Source organism: Gigantopelta aegis, chromosome 6 (assembly GCF_016097555.1).
Source record: "Gigantopelta aegis isolate Gae_Host chromosome 6, Gae_host_genome, whole genome shotgun sequence".
NCBI lineage: Eukaryota > Metazoa > Mollusca > Gastropoda > Neomphalida > Peltospiridae > Gigantopelta > Gigantopelta aegis.
Window position 1 is genome coordinate 28,261,140 of NC_054704.1, and position 20,972 is coordinate 28,282,111.

The following is a 20,972-nucleotide window of genomic DNA, read 5'->3' on the forward strand; positions in this document are numbered from 1 at the left end:
TAATAATACGTAATTCATGTATGAAACAAAGGACATAAATTATGTGCGACTGTTACTACAATGACTTGATGTTACTTTCATGTCGATGTATAGGCCGTTACAGGCACGGCAGAAGCAAGTGGGCATTGGTGTGTGTGTGGGGGGGGGGGGGGGGGGGGGGGGTCTGACAGATCGAGGACGCAAAGCGAAGTTTCTAGGGAGTTCAAGGGGTATGCTCGCCCGTAAAATCTTGAAAAAAACTACATGTCCTGAAATGTAATTTCCTGTATTCTACAAGTAAAATTCATCTCTGCCCCCAGTCCCCCCCCCCCCCCCCCCCCGCTCCGCCGTGCCAGAATTAACCCTCTAAGGGGAGGGAATATCATGGTGTGCGTTACGTAACGTTTTCAAAATAATTGGTTACTTTTTATTCATAAACTAGTACTATACTTTGATCATTGATGTTGAATGTTTGGGTGCGCGCTATCCCATGATTACTAATGTTAAATACATGGATATTGGAGACACGCCATTCTTTGATCATTGATGTTGAATGTTTGGGTGCGCGCTATCCTATGATTACAGATGTTAAATACAGGTGTTTTGGGGATGCGCACAATCATGTGATTATTGATATTGAATATTTGGGGTGCACACCATCCTTTGACTGTTTATGTTGAATATTTTGTGTGCGAACCATATTAATGTTGAATGTCTTGGTGCGCACTATATATTAAATTTTTTTGGGTGTACACCATCTTTTGGTTATTGGTATTCAATGTTTTTACGGTGTGCAATGTTGACTGATATTTGATAATGAATACTTTTGGGTGCACACTGTACGTTGATTCCTTTTGCCGAATGACGCCACCAAAACGTTTTCTTGTCTCTGAAACACAAAAATAATAAACTATTTTCATCAGTAATTTGAACGACAATAAACCGAGGTGTATTTTTATTGAAATATATATTGTTTATATCAAAACGTTGTTTTTATCTCTGAAACACAAAACATTTAAATAGTTTAAACAGTAACTGAACGACAATAAACCGAGGTGTGTTTTATTAAAATATTGTTCAAAATGTTTTTGTTTTATTTTATGTTATGTTATTTTATTTTTATTTTTTTTTTTTTTTTTTTTTTTTTTTTTTTTTTTTTTTTTTTCCAATTCACTTACTGAATCATTATATCGCAGGCGAAACATTTAATTTCGTAGAATTCTTGTTTTATTCCAGGTGTTCATTGTCATACACTATGTATTCGAACCCTTCGACAGTGTATGCTCCTATCGAGGATTCTCCCGTGACATTTACATGCGATTTCCCCAATGTCTTCAAAGGAATGGAAGAATATGAATCGATGGCCGATTTCATCGAGAGAGTGGTTCGGCCCGATGACGAGTACAACCGACGGTGTGAGGATCTGGTGAACAGGCTGAAGAAGTTCCTAGAAAACAACACTGGACTCGGTGTGAAAAGGGTGTTTGTCGTAAGTCCCTAACACATTGGGGTGTTTCTAGATAATAACATTGGACTGCGTGAAAAAAGGGTGTTTGTCTTAAGTACCTAACGAGTGTTTGGCACTAAAATTGGGGGGTTTCTAGATAATAACATTGGACTCCGCGAAAAGGGTATTTGTTGTAAGTAGGTATCGTATGTTTGGCATTAAAATTGGGAACGGGGGGGGGGGGGGAGTAGATAATAACATTCGACTGCATGAAAAGGGTGTTTGTTGTTAGTGTTAAACGTGATTTTGGCATTAACGTTGAATAGGTTTCTAGAAAACAGTTATGGACTTCCACGTGAAAAGTTGTTTGCTGTAAGTATATGTATTTAACAAATTCAAGAGTAACCTCATTTATTATCAATGATAACATATTGTTATTGGCCTTCTTTTACATACGCTAAACATTCGATAATATGAAGAAAAAACCCATGGCCGCCATTGACCAAACATTATTAAAGGGACATACCCTAGTTTTTAAATACTAGGACATATTTGTTTTTACTATTAGAGCCGTTTTTTGGTAACTGAAATCATACTTTATTTAGATTTTATTGTTTAGATTATCCATTTCTGTACATTCGAAGTGTTTTGGGTTATCCTGGTGTTTTTAATATAACAAAAGGCATTTCTCATAATTTTTAAAATGCACGTGCATCTGAGAAGTAACAGTCCAATTTTAGTCTATTTTTAGAGGGTATTTTACGATTTTAAAGTCACAGACTCATGTTTCACTCAATTGTAACTTTATTCAAATATGTTACAGGTTTGTAGATGAACTAAACTAATTTTCACGGTTTGAAACTAGAGTCTGTCCCTTTAAATTCGAACACTTTGGGCCTATGGATATCAAATGGAAAAAATTTATTTCTGCTATTTGAAAATTTCTCACATAATTCCTTTCTTGGCAACTACGGCCAGACATTGATACAACTTTTATTTTCAGGGTGGATCGGTGGGGAAAATGACAAGTCTATCACATTATTCTGATGTCGATCTGATTGTTTTTATTGATGACTATCCCACCATGGTCGAGTTCCAAAAAAACCTGGACAGCGTTTTACAAAAACTGGAACAACACGTCCTGCACGACTTGAACTGGGCACAAGAAGTGGAACACACCCGCACCACACATCACGCCGTTCAGTTCAAGACAAAGCTGAAGGGATACACTGACGCTGTCCTGCGGAAAGTTGATCTCTTGCCAGCGTTAGATCGACTTGATCAAGGTACATCCAAAAATTGTCTGGTAGACTACAACTGCAGACGCGTGTGTAGGAGGAGGGTTCCGGAGTTCGAAACCCCTCCCTGCTTAAGAAAATTTAGTTTTTTTCTCAATATATTTTCCGGGGGAGCATAACTCTACTCCACCAATGAACTTCGGTCCCCACAGTCTAGACCCTTACATCCACCCATCGCAGCTACAATTCTTGCACGCGCCTCTGATCTGGGACATTTGCTTGCCTTGGCGTTTAAATTACCAAATAGATGAAAACCAAGATATGAAAGCTAATACAATATTGAATTTGGAACTTAAATATTTATTTCAGTGCCCATGGATCACGTCTACAACGAAATGAAGGCACTGTCGGCCAAAGAACGAAGATACTACTCTGTATGTTTCACCGAGGAGCAAACAGAATTTGTCAAATCCATGCCACATGAAGTTAGGGATTTGATACGATTTGTGAAGTACTGGAAAGAGGTATGATGTTGTATAAAAGTCAGATATTAATTCCACCACTCAGTCTTCATATACACTACGTTCCAGTAAGATCTGACACATGATTGATGAATTTTGGCATCTTCTCTACAATGAAATTGTAAATAGATATTCTATCACGTGGTCATCACTGTTTTTATAAATTTGTTTGAATGGAATGAATGCATGTTTAACGACACCCCAGCACGAAAAATACATCGGCTATTGGGTGTCAAACTATGGTAATGCAAACAAATAAAGTGAAAATCAACATCAATATAAAAATTCAAGATTTAAAAAAAAACTCAGTGTAAAGAACTGTGCAAAAATACAAATATCACAGATAGATATTGACTTTTATTCAAAATTTTAATTGTATCTCGAAGAAAACCAGGGGATTTGTGCTGTATTGGCCATTCTCAAAGAGAATGTTACCCCTGCACCACGGTGAGGTTACAGCACGCGCAGGGGAAATTTGTTTGAATAATGAAGGAATGAACGAACGAACGAACGAACGAATGAATGAACGAAGGAAAAATCGGCTACTGGATGTAAGAAAATGTGTGAACGAACGAAAGTTCATACATTTTGTGCTCAAAACAATATATGGATCTATACCTAAATTTTGAACCCAACAAATTAAAACATTTAAAACCCAACACCCGTTATAGAAAGTAAAAACATATCAATGCTCATTGAACTTATTTAAACATTTTAAAAAGATACTGGAATGCTACATTCGCTACTCTTATAGAAAAATCACCACGGTTTGAAAAAGTGATCGCATGTATAAATAAATAAATAAAATGCAAAGAATAGAAAATATATTCTCTCTCTCTCTCTCTCTCTCTCTCTCTCTCTCTCTCTCTCTCTCTCTCTCTCTCTCTCTCTCTCTCTCTCTCTCTCTCTCTCTGAGTGAACAAGTACTGTGTTGTTAACACCATTTATCATAGAATGTTTATGCATTAATATATCCATGTATATTAGTACTGTTGTAATATGCTATAATTACCGTATATATCTATATTATTCATATTTTATCGTTTGTCATAACATGACTGTAAGGTAGTGATATCAGGGCCCCATCCCTGACACTATCATATTTGTTTTTGGGGTAATAAACTTGTTAAACAGAAACAAAAAACCAAGTACTGTGTGTCATTGTTGACATTTTAAAAAGTAATCATTACGTTAATGGGTTGCTGGTTTCTAATATATTTAGACTGTAGATTAAATATGTCAGTTTTCAATAATTTAAGTGGCATTTGCATATGGTACTTTTTCCCCCTCAGACAAATGACCTTCCAGTGAGGTCATATTTCCTGGAGCTGCTCGTTATATACATTTGGAGTGAAAGGCGGCAAAGATTCGAAACGTTCTGCGTTTGTTCCATGTTTAAACGAGTAGTTTATGCACTGAGAAACATTGCCCAAATGGAGATAACATGGCCGGACATATATACCTCTACAGACTACTCTCCTCTGCCGTGAGTTTTTTAAAATCATTGTTAGTCCACAAAATGTATCCTTGTTAGTCCACAAAATGTATCCTTGTTAGTCCACAAAATGTATCATTGTTAGTCCACAAAATGTTACGACACTGTAGCACATTATGTAATAATCTACTATTAGATGTTAAACATAAGTTATTTGTGTTTGAGTACAAGACAAATTAATATTTTTACGGCTATAGTATAGTTATTAGCTTTAAGCCTTCCGGCTCATTGTCATACATTTTATATACAAATCAATAACATTTGACAAGTTGTACATATATAGTTTAAACAATATTTATTCCATTTGCTTGTGGGATTGGTCGACAGGCTACAAGCCTATATTAGAACCTTTCCCTACATGTTTTACAAGCAAACTGACAAGATGACAGACAAAGTACAATTAATAATTAACAATAATAATAATAAAACATAATAGTAGATGAATAACATAAAAGCGAGCTACAGAAAGGAAAGGTACATACATAGAAATAATGCAGGTAGAGAAATGTAACAGTGCTAATAAGTTTCAAAACGTTTAGTGCTTACAATAAAGTCATGAACGGATTTAAAAATGTCTAAATTTTCCTGATTAGTTAAGTGTAGATCGCCAAATAATAAAATGTTATAGTTAACATGTAGATATTTCTGTAGATGGGTATTTCAATGCACCCTGAACAGAGGGCAATGACACAAGAAATGTTCGACATCTTCCACATGATGCCCACAAACACATTTTGGATTATCCAAGATATGACGCTTAAATTTATCAGTGGTACATATATGAAGGATGGACAATTAAATATGTTGAGAGCGTAAGCACAATGCATTTTAAAGATATAAATTTACCAATATTACCAATATTCTGTTCTGAGCAGACAACATGTTTAAACACAGATGGTTTGCGCCAGAAGTATTTATTAATATATGCCCTTCAAAAAAAGTAGGGGAACCTGAAATATTAATGTTAATATCAACTATTAGACCGAACATACGTTTTCACCACAGACATCCTAGTAAACAACGTTCAGGTCTGTTTATCAACACTCCGAAACACATTCCATAGTTTGCACATGCATTACGCAGTTGCGCCGTACACGTGCGTGGGATGTCATTCTCGAGTTTGACAATTTCCATGAAGGTCCATTAATCACTGTGGAATATTATTTCTGTCAATCTGTTTCATTCGGTTGATCATACTGTTGTTATTGTTTTGTTTTTAGTCATTTTTATTGTTTGAATTTGCTATTTAACCCAATCGTCCTTCAAGATCTTTGGTGGTCATAAAACCTACTGTAATACTGAACTACCGGTTGTAATGTTTGCCCAATTAATTTACTATTATCATATATCCATTCCCCACAGCTAATATACCTTACAATTTTGGCAATTGTAAATTCTTATTATAGTTCCCCTACTTTTTTAAGAGTATATATTGCATGTACAATGGACATTTCAAAATAAAGTGACATTCATCATCTATATCATTCTGATTACACATCTGACATTTCCGTTGCGACATTTCAAAACCATAATATCCAGGCCTGATGCAGGGGGGGGGGGGGGGGGGGTCGTAATCGACGGCCCCAAGGACCGGACTTGCTAGGGGGGTCCGGAGGCATGCCTTCCGAAACATTTTTCAATCTAGAATGCAGGAGATGCATTTTCCTGCATTCTGGGAAGTAAATTTGAAATGTTTCTTTGTCTCAAAATATGTTAAATATATTTTTACACATCCACGGACGGACCTTGGCAGACTATGGGGGTGCGTACGCACCCCTCGCCCCCCCCCCCCCCCCCCCCCCCCTGCGTACGGGCCTGATATCTACCTTGTTCAACAAACAGCTGGTGAGAAGAAACACGTAACTTTGTGATAAAGAGTAGTGTAACATTCTGGCAATGATATTCTAAGATAGTACTGCAAGTAAAACATATCTATTAAACACTTATATACATTACATTTAGGAGAGTTTTCTAGCATAATGTCTCTGGTTTTGAATAAAGTTATCAGTTTGTACATTTAAAAAAAAATAGTTCAGTACTATTGACATGCTGATTACCCTGACCAAACGAATACAAAATATAGAAAACATTAATGAAAAAATGAAGACAGAAAGATAATTTACCAACTATAGGTAGTACTAAATCAAATAACTTCCGGCTGGGTCAAAGTTCGAAGTGCACCGAACTTTTGATAGAGAAGTTAACACCACAAGTCCTGTGATTGGTGATAAATGTATGTTGGGTGTAAAAAGAATAGTTTCATCTCGGCAACAAATGTATGCAATTTTACATCATCTAGTACCACTGTTTCAATTAGCATTGAGTTTGAAACATGTGAAGGGTACCTGTAAAAAGAATTACTCACATTTTGTACGGAACTAGGGTAGTCACAGACGCTACCCTTTATCTCTGAAATGAGCAGCTTCACCCCCATTTTTTTCCGATTCACTTTAAGAATTATATCTGTGGTGTTTATGTCGATTGATACGCTTTAGGTAGGAGATTTAGCCACATATGTTACTATTGTCGTCAATGGGATTTGATTTGGTAGTATACACCCTGTTTACATTATTTTAAAATATTTTCCTTTTTAGACCTAAACCAGTTCTGCTGGATCCGATGAACCCCTACAACAACGTAGCGCCATCTGGTGATGATTTGGAAGAAATTGTTGACAAATCGATAGATCTTCTGATCAGACTCGAGGATCTGATGTCAAAGGATACATTTGAATTTCACAAAGATGCCTGCTGTGTCTTGAGTTAACCGAGACTGGTTGTCGTTTGTTGTCACGATTAACAGGCCTTTTGAAGATTAGTTAAAAAAAACAAACAAAAAAAACAAACAAACCCACAGAACTTTCAACTGGAGGACACGATTATATTACTGTGAAGCGTCAACACAAGCAGAACACATAGATTTAGAAATAAAGGCAATGATGCCAATTTCGGAGAGGATTACGTTGATTAATTTACTTAGTAAATGGCAGGTACCAAATCAAACATAATTTCCTTTGCTTGACAAGCAAAATTATTTGATGTCAAGATACGATAAAATGGTATCATGCAGAGCAGAAACAATAAATAGGGTATATGATAATGATAGATGGCATAGTACTGTAAGTCGTGTAATTATATGGCTATTTTGATGAGAGAGAGAGAGAGAGAGAGAGAGAGAGAGAGAGAGAGAGAGAGAGAGAGAGAGAGAGAGAGATAATATGAGTGTATGTCGCCCATAGTCGACTCCTTCCAAGAAGCAGCAAACTATATATCCCCATCTAGATAGGGCAGTAATTACCACAGTCTATTGTTGAGTTGATTGTCAAAGGATACATTTGAATTTCACAAAGATGCCTGCTGTGTTTTGAATTAACCGAGACTAGTCGTTTTTTGCCACGATTAACAGGCCTTTTGAAGATTAGTTAAAAAAAGTTGTTTTTTTTTAAACCCCAGAACTTCCAACTGGAGGACAAGATTATATTACTGTGAAGCGTCAATACAAAGAGAATACATAGATTTAAAAATAAAGGCAATGATGCCAATTTCGGAGAGGATTATGTTGATTAATTTATTTTACAGGTAATTACAGGTACCAAATCAAACATCAGTTTCTTTGCTTGACAAGAAAAAATTATTTGAAGTGCAGAAAAAACAGTACTGCAAACAGTAGGTAGGGTATATGAAAATGATATATGGCATAGTACTGTAAGTCGTGTAATTACATGGCTATTTTGATACGCACTTTCCCATCTAAATAGGGAAGTAATTACCACAGCGCGGTCGTTTGGGATCGATCTCCTTCGGTGAGCTCATTGGGCTATTACTCGTTCCAGCCAGTGCACCACGACTGTTATTTCAAAGGTCGTGCTATGTGCTATAAAGACCTTTGTTACTAATGGGACAATGTAGCGGGTATGCTCTAAGACTGTATGTCAGAATTACTCAATGTTTGACATCCAATAGCCGATTATTAATAAATTAATGTGCTCTAGTAGTGTCATTAAACAAAACAAAGTACCCTCTACATTTTTCCATTAGTAGCAAGAGATATTTTATATGCGCCATCCCACACACTGTATGACACATACCACGGCCTTTGTTATACCAGTCGTGGTGCACTAGCTGGAACGAGAAATACTAGTAGCCCAATGGGCTCGACCCTAGACCGACCGCGCAGGCGCTTTACCACTGGGCTACATACAAGAATTTAAAATATATATCTCAAATTTGAATGTGCTAATGGTTTTTATCGTTCAAATGAAATACAACTTCAGTGGCTGTAAGGGCTGCACATAGCTCACTAATAAAGCGCTCGCCTGATGCACGATTACTCTAGGATCGTTTCCCGTCGGTGGGCTCATTGGGCTACTTATCATTCCAGAGCTGCCTTTGCTCCACAACAGTTACTGGTGTAAGAAATGCAGTGGTATGTACTCTCCTGTCTTTGAGATAGTGATTATAGATTGGATTAGATAACATATTAACGTGCCTATATCCAATTAAGGTTCAAGCACATCTCTAACTTTGCCAGTGAATGGGTCCGGGACAGAAGGTGGGGGTGGAGCGGGGGGGGGGGGGGGGGGTGGATTGGAAATGGGCAGAATTTTGGAATAACAATTAGTGAAAAAGATAATATAATTTTTTTATATAAAAAGTTAACTAGCCAAAAATAAAAAGGAATTGACTGCCCGGCCGAATATTATTTATATAATTATATAATTTGGAGCATTTTAGAAGGGCAGTCCAAAAACAATCAGATTAAAATTAGCTCTACTGGTCTACCGGTAGAGCTAACAGCATTGCGTGTCCAGGTGACAATTTAAATATCGACCAATTACACTTCACCTTTTATAGCGTTATTCGGGAGCATACAACTTCTAAAAATATCAGGCGAGACTATTTATGCAATAGGCAAACTTGTTGGCCTATTTCAACATTAAAAACAGGGGGTGCAGTAATAAATTCTGGATTGTATACTAGTATAAACAGATTTTATGGCTATACCATCACGGGTTTTTTTTTTTTTTTCTTGAAACGAATTTTATATAAAATTTTATATTGAAATTAGTTTCCGCAGACTTCGTAATACACCCGAATCATTTCGTATACCCTCGGCATAATCCCGAATGTTTTCAAATTCTTTTCCAATCACTGGCATGATTTTGCAAGTAAGATTTTGATTGGTCGAATGAAAGGTCAACTGGACATGAGCTCCAACGGGGTGCTGTTAGATCCACAGGTAATGGTAATTAACCAGTGGAGCTAATTTTAATTAGATTGGTCCAAAAATATAATAATTGAGAATAAGAAGAGAGGATCGGACTATTTAATAATATAGAAAAATCAAGTAATTTTGAACGAAGGTCTAAACGTTTTAAAGTCTGATATAAGACCGTTAAGGTGTACAGTTAGTAGGGACGAGGTGGGTTGCATCCCGTCAAGAAAACCCCTCGAGTGACAGTCATTAGATGCGGAAGGTGTAGTGCTGTGTGGAAATACAGTTTTTGAGAAGCCGAAGTAGGTTTTTTTTTTTTTTTTTTTTTTTTTTTTTTGGTCCAACTATAAATAAAGGTAAAAATGTGGCTTGATTCCCCGACACACCAACTATCCAGGTTGTAACACACACACACACACACACACACACACACACACACACACACACACACACACACACACACAAAGGTGTCTTCGCTCCTATGGGCCTGCATATATGACTATAAATACGAATGTGTTCAATACGTCGTTAAATAAAAACAGTTCTTTCTTCCTTTCTCTTTCCAATACCTCGAGTTGGATTATCGACCGACAGTTCCAGACCCAATAGGTATGTGCCACGTTCAGTCGAGTACAATTATAGAATCATCAGCAATGGAAATACCCGACCAGCCATTTGTCGCTAATGCTTGCTAGACTAATTTGTATTCTACACTGTCGTCGAATCGGAATTGGTCAAAATAGTTGTTTTATTTTTTAAAAATTAAATAAAATAAAATAGGAAAATAAAAAAAGGAAACAAAATTGAAAAAAATCCGGTTGGCTGACCATATACAAGACCAGGCCTATTTTAATTTGTGTTGCTCGTAATGTGTAGAAAATCCATAGATGTTTCGTTAGTACGTATATACAATTGTTGTCGTCGTCGTCGTCGTTGTTGTTGTTGCTGCTGTTTTGGCGAAGAACAACATTGAAATGAAATCGAGGTACGTTCTACTTCCCGTTATAAAATACAGACAAATATAGATAAAAATGTGTTTATGTTAAATTTATCTCGGTAATTTTACAGAATACCGACTTCGTGTGGATTGTCAATGTTTGAAATAACCAATAGATGTTGACTTACTTATTTTATTTTATTTTATTTTATTATTATTAGTTTTATTTTATCATTATTATTTTTATTTTTATTTATATTTATTTTTATTTTCTTTGGGGGGGGGGGGGGAGGCGAGGAGGAGTCATGGGAACTGGCCCCTATATTTGCACAGTATATTGTATCGTATATTGAAACATTTACGTTTTCTCGTTTTAATTCGGTTATATGAAGAAGGACATATGGTTGAGGACCATAGAGGTAATTATATAGGAAACCTGCTGCCCCCACACAGTGGGCTACACTTTTAGATTAGCACCAATCTTAAATATATGCATTTCCCCACAGATAGGATAGTACATTCCGCGGCCTTTGTTATATCAGTTGTGGAGCACTGGCTGAAACGAGAACGCGTAATGGGTCCATCGAATGGGATCGACTCGAGATCGATCACGCATCTGGCGAGCGTTTTACCAATAGGCTACATCCCCCATCCCCCATCTACACCAATTTGTTTTTCAAAAGATGCATGCATTACTGTTGTAGCGTATATTTATCTCTGTTTAATGAACTCATACTTGCGACAGTGAATTCAGCTCGCTCTCTCTCTCTCTCTCTCTCTCTCTCTCTCTCTCTCTCTCTCTCTCTCTCTCTCTCTCTCTCTCTCTCTCTCTCTCTCTCTCTCTCTCTCGTTGTCAAAGTTGTGATAAGCCTACCAAGTTTAGCGTCACAACACGAGAGCCGACTTTGCGATTATTTTGGCTTAATAAACACATAGACTAAATCAATGAATGTATCAACCACTAGACTGACCAACTGAACCAATGGACGTTTAACGACGCTTCAGCTATTGTATGTCAAATTAAGATACACACAAAATAGCTATGAAACAGTGACATTCGTGAAAGAAACTGTGACGCATATGAATATACATAATCACATTCGTGAAAGACACTGTGACGCATATGAATATAACATGATCACATTCATGAAAGACATTGTGAGATATATGAATGTAACATAATCACACCCATCAAAGATACTGTGACGTATATGAATATAGCATAATCACATTCGCGAAAGACACTGTGACGCATATGAATATAACATAATCACACCCGTCAAAGACACTGTGACGCATATGAATATAGCATAATCACATTCGTGAAAGAATCTGTGAGATATATGAATATAACATAATCACACTCGTGAAAGACATTGTGACGCAAATGAATATAACATAATCACACTCGTGAAAGACACTGTGACGCAAATGAATATAACATAATCACAATCGCGAAAGACACTATGACGCATATGGATATAACATAATCACATTCGTGAAAGACATTGTGACGCAAATGAATATAACATAATCACACTCGTGAAAGACATTGTGACGCAAATGAATATAACATAATCACAATCGTGAAAGACACTGTGACGCAAATGAATATAACATAATCACAATCGCGAAAGACACTATGACGCATATGGATATAACATAATCACATTCGTGCATATGAATATCACATACCAAAAATAAAATCTTCAAAAAGATGAAAGCAAACGTTATCGTTAGAAACAGTGTATAAATGGAGCTGTCGTAAACATAAAACAACAATATAGTATCGAATTATCAACACAATTCGTCACATAACATTTTAAATCTATAGGCCTATAGTTGCGAAAACATTATCACAGATGCTTATAGAATTAATTAAATATTTATGACACTGATGAATATGTGCAGTATTCGTCATCCTTATAAGAAAAACCACAAAGGAAAAAAATTATAAAATAAAATAATCCCCGAACCCGATTTTTGTTTTAAATATAAAAAATCCAACACCATGATAATGTTGCCACCCTTTACCACGGCGAAGAACGGCACTCACAGAGGCCTACAGACAGAATATGATTCATTACAGTTCAAAATACATATTCATGACTTCATGACGAAAAGGTATCTAGTGAATCTAACGTTAGTATAGTAAATTTTTAAGTACTTAGAAATGTGTTCTTTATCATAGAACACTCGTTTTTAGACTTCCCATAAAATAGATCCAAGATTTAAAAATGAAATTTGCCATCGTGGTTCAATTAAAATATTTTGGATGATACAATAGCGAGATTTCGTTTCCACAAATAAATGTAATTTCCATTTATAATCCATATTTAGAGAAATAGGGCCCTGTAAATCCGTGATTGAATGCCTTTAGTTTAATAATAGATTATAACGTACTTTTAACTCTACCATGATATACCAAGTTTTCTCAGAAAATGTTGACATTGTCGGCAATAGATTTTTGATTTGGTCCAACAGAACCCGAAATCTGGTAAATAAATACCGAGCCTGATATTGGTCAAATACTTTGCACTCAATCAAGTATCATTTTAAAAGTAATTATTATTAAATGTGTATTCGTGTTCTTTTGTTCCGGGTAAATATAGCAGTGAACAATGGACGAAGAGAACAGATACAACGAAGCTCTACAAAATGGAATTTGTATGTATTCGAATTGCCCTACATATGACGGTGGCGATTTGAGAACTCATATGAAAAAATATCATCAAAAGTATCATTGTCCTGCATGCGACCGATCATGTTTTCTGAAAAATGGCCTTAAACAACACATTATTGACACCGGACACTTCGTCAAAGCTGAATTCATTACCAAAAATGATCTGAACGAGCACTTAAAAGAAGAGAGACATTATCGCCCAAAACAACAATACAACAACACACGACTTAACCGATCTTCTAATGTATCACAGTTGACTCAACCAATTCGAGAGCAACCTCGTCCGAGAACCTTATTCACATCGAGTTCCAGATCCTCTTCTGTTTCAAGTCAGCTTATTCCCAAAGACCATTCTGCAGTTACTCTTACAGGCAACCTTCCTAAAATCCTCAAAGGTATGGAACATTACGCGTCACTGAAAGATTTCATCGAGAAAGTAATTAGACCGAGCGACGAGTACAACACACGGTGTGAGGATCTGGTAAACAGGTTGAAGAAGTTTCTAGAAAACAACACTGGGCTCCACGTAAAACGAGTGTTTGTTGTACGTATTTAATATCATACCATAAAATACCATACTATTAGTATAGCATATGATACCATACACCAATTCCAAATCATATATACAATGGAATCTCGTTAATCCGGGCAGTATGGTCAAGAAGATGGTCTTAATGTCATAAGCACTGAAGGCTCGAGGTACCATTTGGCAAGAGAAGGAATTTACTGTTTTATACAATCTAATTAAAATGAGCCCCACTATTATATGTGGATCTAACAGCAGCCCGTTGGAATTCATGTTCAGTTGACCTTTCATTCGACCAATCAAAACTTAACTTGCAAAATCATGCCAGTTATTTGAAAAGAATTTGAAAAAATTCAGGATTCTGTCGAGGGTATACGAAATGATTCGGGTGAATTACGAAGTATGCCGGAAACTAATTTCAATATAAAATTTTATATAAAATTCGTTTCAAGACGAAAAATAAAACCGTGATGGTATAGCCATAGAATCTGCTTATACCAGTATACAATCCAGAGTTTATTACTGCACTCTTCCCCCTGTTTTTTTAATGTTGAAACAGACCAATAAGTTCGCCTATTGCATATAGTCTCGCCCGATATTTTTAGAATTTGTATGCTCCCAAATAACGCTATAAAAGGCGAAGTGTAGTTGGTCGATATTTAAATTGTTATTTATAGATGAAATGTCACCTGGACATGTGAGTCCACGCAATGTTGTTAGATCTACTGGCATATACCAGTAGAGCTAATTTTAATCAGATTGTGATTTACACACACAGGGTACACAAAGTGACTGACAAAAAAAGAAGAAATATGGTGTATTTAATAAAGCACTCGGCACATTTTAATTACTAACGGGGATCGACCCTAGACCGATCGCGCATCAGACGAGCGTTTTACCATCCAAGAATAATATTTCTGTCTGTCTGTGTCAGGGCGGCTGACACAGACAGACCTGGAAATATTGGTCTTGGTTGTTGCTTTTTTGAGGTGGTTGTTTTTGAGGTGTTGGGGTTTTTTTTTTTTATTATTTAGCAGAACTATACACATTGCGCAGGAGTTAAAATGACTACGCTCAGGGTCTTTTTTCTGCAATGCTCGCCTATCATAATTTGTTTTGCAGGGAGGCTCGGTAGGGAAAAAGACAAATCTATTAAACTATTCTGACGTCGATCTGATTGTCTTCATTGATGACTATCCCACCATGGTCGAGTTCCAAAGAAATCTTGACAACGTTTTGGAAAGTCTAGAGCGACATGTCCTGCACGACTTTAACTGGGCGAGAGAAGTTGAACACATCCGCACCACAAATCACGCCGTTCAGTTCAAGACAAAGCTGAAGGGATACACTGGTAACGCCATGATGAAAGTGGACCTCCTGCCAGCGTTAGATCGACTTGGTCAAGTCGGGTCCTTCGATTCATGGAATAAGAAAATTAGTTCGGCTCAAGGTAGAATTTTACTGAATACCATATACTGCTTATTTCGATGTTTCTCAAGAAACTCATGGGCTCATAAACACTGGCATAGCCATCCACACTATGTGTGTATTGATGTATGAATATCTATATATTGTATGTATGTCGTATTTTGACTATTACATACATATGTATTAACGCACTGGCGCAGGGGGTAATTAAAATCCTTTCTGTATGTATGTATGTATTCATGTATGAATATCTATATATTGTATGTATGTCGAGGTTGACTGTTACATACATAGATATTAACGCACTGGCGCAGGGGATAATTAAATCCTTTCTGGCCTCACAAATTGTCTCGTGCCGTTGTTGGGACTCGAACCTATGGCACCGAATAGCCCGCAACTTTGCAGACTTTCCATGATACCATTTGTATGTATGTATGTATGTACGTATGTATGTATGTATATATGTATGAGTTTGGAAAATGTAATACAGTTTTTATTTTTTATTGTTTGATGGGTGTGGGGTGTGGGGGGGGGGGGGGGGCATGACCCCCGTGGCTCCCCACTCCTGGCTACGCCACTGCTCATAAACGAAATGATTTTTGTTTTATATTTAACGAAACTATAACATATTTTAAATAATATTTTTGCATGCTTATTTGACAGTATAGGCGTCGGAAACGAATACTAGTGGTGTTAAAGGCATATTGTCACAGACCACTGACCTATTACATGGCCTAACAAAGTCTTACTTAAAAATCTATATATTTGATTTGTCCCCAAATATACTTTATTCAACCATCTACGTAACCACCATACACCACTTATTAATGATATTTTGTTTAAATAATTGAATTATGGCAAATGGTCCATAATTCAAAAACTAACATTACTGAGAGGGTTGACATGGATTTCACTCTATCATAGTGCAGTTAAAGTGATGCAATAGCTAGATTTGGTCTGTAAAAATTAATGTAATTTCGATTTATTATTCATTTTTAGAGAAATAAGGTCCTTAAATCTGTGACAGTATGCCTTTAAGCAAGGAACGCATGTCCTCCAAACCTGAAGATCATGTACCAACCCACCCACCCCCACCCCCGCCCCCCCCCCCCCCCCCCCCTCCCACAGAGGAAAGACGAATTAATACAGTTGACCCTTTCTTGTTGCTGGTTTCTTCCAACGCCTTTGAACAGAGAGGGAAAAAAAGCCGCTTCCGTCACATATTTTTATTAATATTTCAGTCTTAGATTTAATCTACAAGGAAATGAAGACTCAGACAGACAGCGAAAGACAATACTATTCTGTATGCTTTACTGAGAAGCAAACAGAATTCGTGAAGTCCTTGCTGGATGAAGTTAGAGATTTGATTCGATGTCTCAAGTACTGGAAAGAGGTCTGTTACGATTTCTTAGTCATATGTGTAACAGTATTTGTATTTGATAGAAGCGGTCTTTATGCATGTTTAATTATTGATGTTACAAGCGACCTTTGTTTGGTCTTGGCGAACCGCAATGTTGAATAAATGCAAATCAGTCGAATTCAAACTATCGAATATTGTTTGTGTTGGTGACACAAAGCAACATGAAACAGTATGATCGAGTACAGTCAACCCTGTGATAAACGGACTATACTCAGTCTGCTGCCATTGTACATAACATGTTGACGACATATTTTCTTGTTTAGAATATCAGTGTCTGTATAAAGGTGTTTGTTGTCATCGAATTTGACCTTCCAATAATTTCGTAAAAAAAACAACCCCAAAAACCACAGACAGGTAGGTGCAAATTACAGGTCAGTTTTTATTTATATTTTAATTTGGGAAATAGGTGGGGGGGGGGGGGGGGGGGTTGAAGAAAATTTGGTACTTTGTTTTGGTATATATCGTATTTCTGTAGGCCTAAAGTAATCTGGACATTCCATAATATTTGTTTTTGAACTGCTACGGTTCATTGATATTACACACACACACACGCACGCACGCACACACGCACCATCATAACATAACCCAACTCTCCTTAGTTCATCAAGATAAACATCGAGTGCAAGCGCAAGCACTTACGCTCGAGGTTAAACTTGGTGTACTACATCCTCATAAAATACAAAATACAATCGGTGCTCACATTGATGTTGTTTTTCAGACTGAAAAGGTACCTGTAAGATCATATTTTCTGGAGTTGTTGGTTAAATACAAGTGGCAAGAAGAGTGGCAAAACCCGGAAAAATTACATGGTCGTAACAACTTTATAGACGTCATTTATGCACTGATGACCATTAATGAAATGGAGATAGTATGGCCCGACAGATATACCGTTACAGAGTATGCTCCCTTTCCGTAAGTACATGGTAGTAAAACTAATTAATTATTCGTATTAAGAGGTTATTAAAACGATAAACACGGCGAAGGCAAGTGTGTGTGTGTGTGTGTGGGTGGGGGGTGGGGGTGGAGGGAGGCTGACTGAGATCGAGGGCGCAAAGCAAAGTTTTTAGGGGGTTTGGGGTATGCTCCCTACGTAACATTTTAAAAGCTAGATGTCATGAAACGCGATTTTCTGCTTTCTACAAGTAAAATTCATCTCTGCCTTAAGATTTACTACCAATAATTTGTTATTTATTTAGAATTATTAGGAGGCTAGAACCTCCGCAGCACCCACACACACACACACACACCCGCTCCGTCGTGCCTAAACGATAATGATTTTCAAACTATATAATATTTTTAAGCAATACCTTATCAAACAAATGAGAAAGGAAGGGAATGCGATATCTCATTCTCGGGATATTTAATTTAGTTTAATTTATGGTTTCTAATTGTGTAGTAAAAATACTTGCCAAACCTAAAATAATGAAGGGGAGGGGAAGAACAACAACCAAAAGGCAGTGATGGCGCACTAATTCTCAACACAATTAATTTACGACCAGTAGACGTTTTGGTCACAGATGCGTTCTAAAAGAAATTTGAGTAAATTTTGACCACTGATGCACGTTTTGAATGCTTTGTAAAACAAAATACAAATGTATTTTGTAGCATATTATACATGACTGTATATCATTATGGGATACTTTTGAAAATATCTACTGGCTCTTATCTAATTTTGTTGAGTATATAAGGTCTTCTTTAGCTACACAAAATACTGTACTTTTAAACGAAAAAGGTAACTTTTTGTATTTTTTCACATATGGGACTTGTAACATGACAAAGGCTTGGATCTAGCTCGGTTGCTAGGGCGCTCGTTTGAGGTGGGTGTTCCCGTTCGTACCAGTGCCCCACGATTGACATATCAAAGGTTGTGGTATGTGGTGTACTGTTTGTGACAAAGTGCATATAAATGATTCTTTGCTGCTAATAGAAAAATGTAGCGGATTATTCAAAGAATATTTGTCCAAAATGACCAAATGTTTGACATCCAATAGCCGATGATTAATAAATCTAGTGGCGCTCTGGTGGTGTCGTTAAACACAAAACACTGTCACTTTTAACTTTTGTAACTTTAAATATTGGTATATAAATATGTAAACCAGTTAGGATTTGATTGTGGGTGAATAACCTGGAGTGTCTGAAATCATGCTTAAACACATCTACTCAGTTGCTATTATATTTGTATTGATTTCGTGTCTGCTTTAGAAAATTTCTCTTAAAACTCTGGTTAAGCCTACTAACGTTTCAATTCATTTCAACTTATGTTCGTGCTTATAATCCAATTAAGGTTCAAGCACGCTGTCCTGGACACATACACACACCCACACACACACACACCTCAACTGTCTGTCCAGGACAGTGGGTTAGTTTGTTAGTGGTTAGTGAGAGAGAAGAGGGTGTAGTGGTCTTACACCTACCCATTGAATCGTTAAAACTCGCTCTGGGTGGGAGCCGGTACCGGGCTGCGAACCCTGTATCTACCAGCCTTATGTCCGATGGCTTAACCACGACACCACCGAGGCCGGTCTGACGTTTCTAACAATTGTTTCCTGGGCCCATTTGTTCAAACATTAGTTAGCTTAACCAGTGGTTAAAAGAACATTTTGAAAAATAAATCATGATTTGGAACGATTTAAGGTAACCACATACAAAGAAATCCAAAATGTAATATGTATTTATTAACAAATACTTACAAGAAACGTATTACACTAATGCTAGTCTTATACTGTCAACTGTCACGACGAAGTTGCCCAATTCGACGGTTGCGTTGTGTACATAAGATGAGACTTTAATAAAATATCTGTCTGTAATCCCCCCCCCCCCCCCCCCCCCCCCCCCCCCCAACTCCCGACTTACGACGGGTGAGCTCAGATTAACAACGAATGGGTTATACGACGAGAATGAGCGCCCGGACTAGCAACTGGACTAGCAAGTTGGCCAACTTTGTTGTGGCAGTTGGTAATGTGAGACTAGCATTAGCGTAACCGTGTTTTGAAACAACTGGCCTAATATTTATAAATTAATAACAAATCTGTTGCTGCCAAATATACTTCTTCTTCCTATTAATAATTGTATCACAAATGTGGAACATTTTAGAACATTTGATCTGGCAGATATCAAAGCACAAATTGAACACAGAGAGAGAGAGCGAGAGCGAGAGCGAGAGAGAGAGAGAGAGAGAGAGAGAGAGAGTATACTTCTGTTATTTTGTCTTTGTATTTTTAAAATATAGAAGAGATCTTAATATATAGTTAATAAAAGTTAGAAGTTAGAAGTCGGGGTCTAGGGACTGCAGATGCATGATTATGTCCAGAGCAAAGTCCTGGTCAAGGGGTCAAGGGGTCAAGGGGTGGGGGTGGGCTGGCGTGGGCGAAGCACTAGAAGCCCTCTTCGGTAAAAACAGGTGGGGTTTTTGTGTGTGTTTAAGCCCAAAATTATCATCTCTGGAAAACTTTTTCACAACATTAAAGGAAAAGAGAATTTACTTACTTTAACAGATAATCCTCTTACTTAGTGAAAATGATTCTGAATACCAGATTATTTGGGAGTACTTTCATCTTTTGTGAACACCTGATATCATTACTGTCTTGACGCGGGGCGGGCCGTAGCCTTGTGGTAAAGTACTCAATCCCCATCGGTGGGTCGATTGAGCTATTCCTTGCTCCAGGAGTGCACCACGACTGGTATATCAAAGGCCGTGGTATGTGTTATCTTGTCTGTGGGATAGTGCATATAAAATATTCCTTGCTACTAATGAAACAAAATGTAACGGGTTTCCTCTCTAAGACTGTGTCAAAATTATCAAATGTTTGATATCCAATAGCCGATGATGTATAAATCAATGTGCTCTGACAAAACAAACTGTTTTGACAGTGGTTCATGAATGCCATCACCGCTGCCTTTCTCACTCTCTCAATACATGCATATCCATTGAGCTCTGCCTGGTGCAAGTTTAGATTTGTCCAACCAGTCTTGGGGTGGCAGTCATACAGACGACGTACGGGTGTAGTGACCTGGCGGTGGTATGTCCAGCCAACTTGGGATGGCAGTCACTCTGGCGACGTACGGGTGTAGTGACCTGGGGAGT

General features: G+C 37.3%; 1 protein-coding gene across 1 annotated transcript; it reads left to right on the top strand.

Annotated features, from left to right (window-relative positions):
- Positions 1-1,132: 1,132 nt before the first annotated feature.
- LOC121376437 (2'-5'-oligoadenylate synthase 2-like) lies at positions 1,133-7,625 on the top strand. The gene is made up of 5 exons (XM_041504303.1): positions 1,133-1,468; positions 2,430-2,712; positions 3,034-3,188; positions 4,478-4,671; positions 7,275-7,625. The coding sequence occupies exons 1-5, from the start codon at positions 1,235-1,237 to the stop codon at positions 7,444-7,446; spliced, it is 1,038 nt and encodes a 345-aa protein (XP_041360237.1). The 5' UTR covers positions 1,133-1,234; the 3' UTR covers positions 7,447-7,625.
- Positions 7,626-20,972: the final 13,347 nt, after the last annotated feature.

Coding starts and splice junctions, on each gene's coding strand:
- LOC121376437 (XM_041504303.1), top strand. CDS start 1,235: ATGTATTCGAACCCTTCGACAGTGTATGCTCCTATCGAGGATTCTCCC. Junction 1,469..2,429: donor GTGTGAAAAGGGTGTTTGTC/GTAAGTCCCTAA, acceptor TTTTATTTTCAG/GGTGGATCGGTGGGGAAAAT. Junction 3,189..4,477: donor TTGTGAAGTACTGGAAAGAG/GTATGATGTTGT, acceptor TTTCCCCCTCAG/ACAAATGACCTTCCAGTGAG.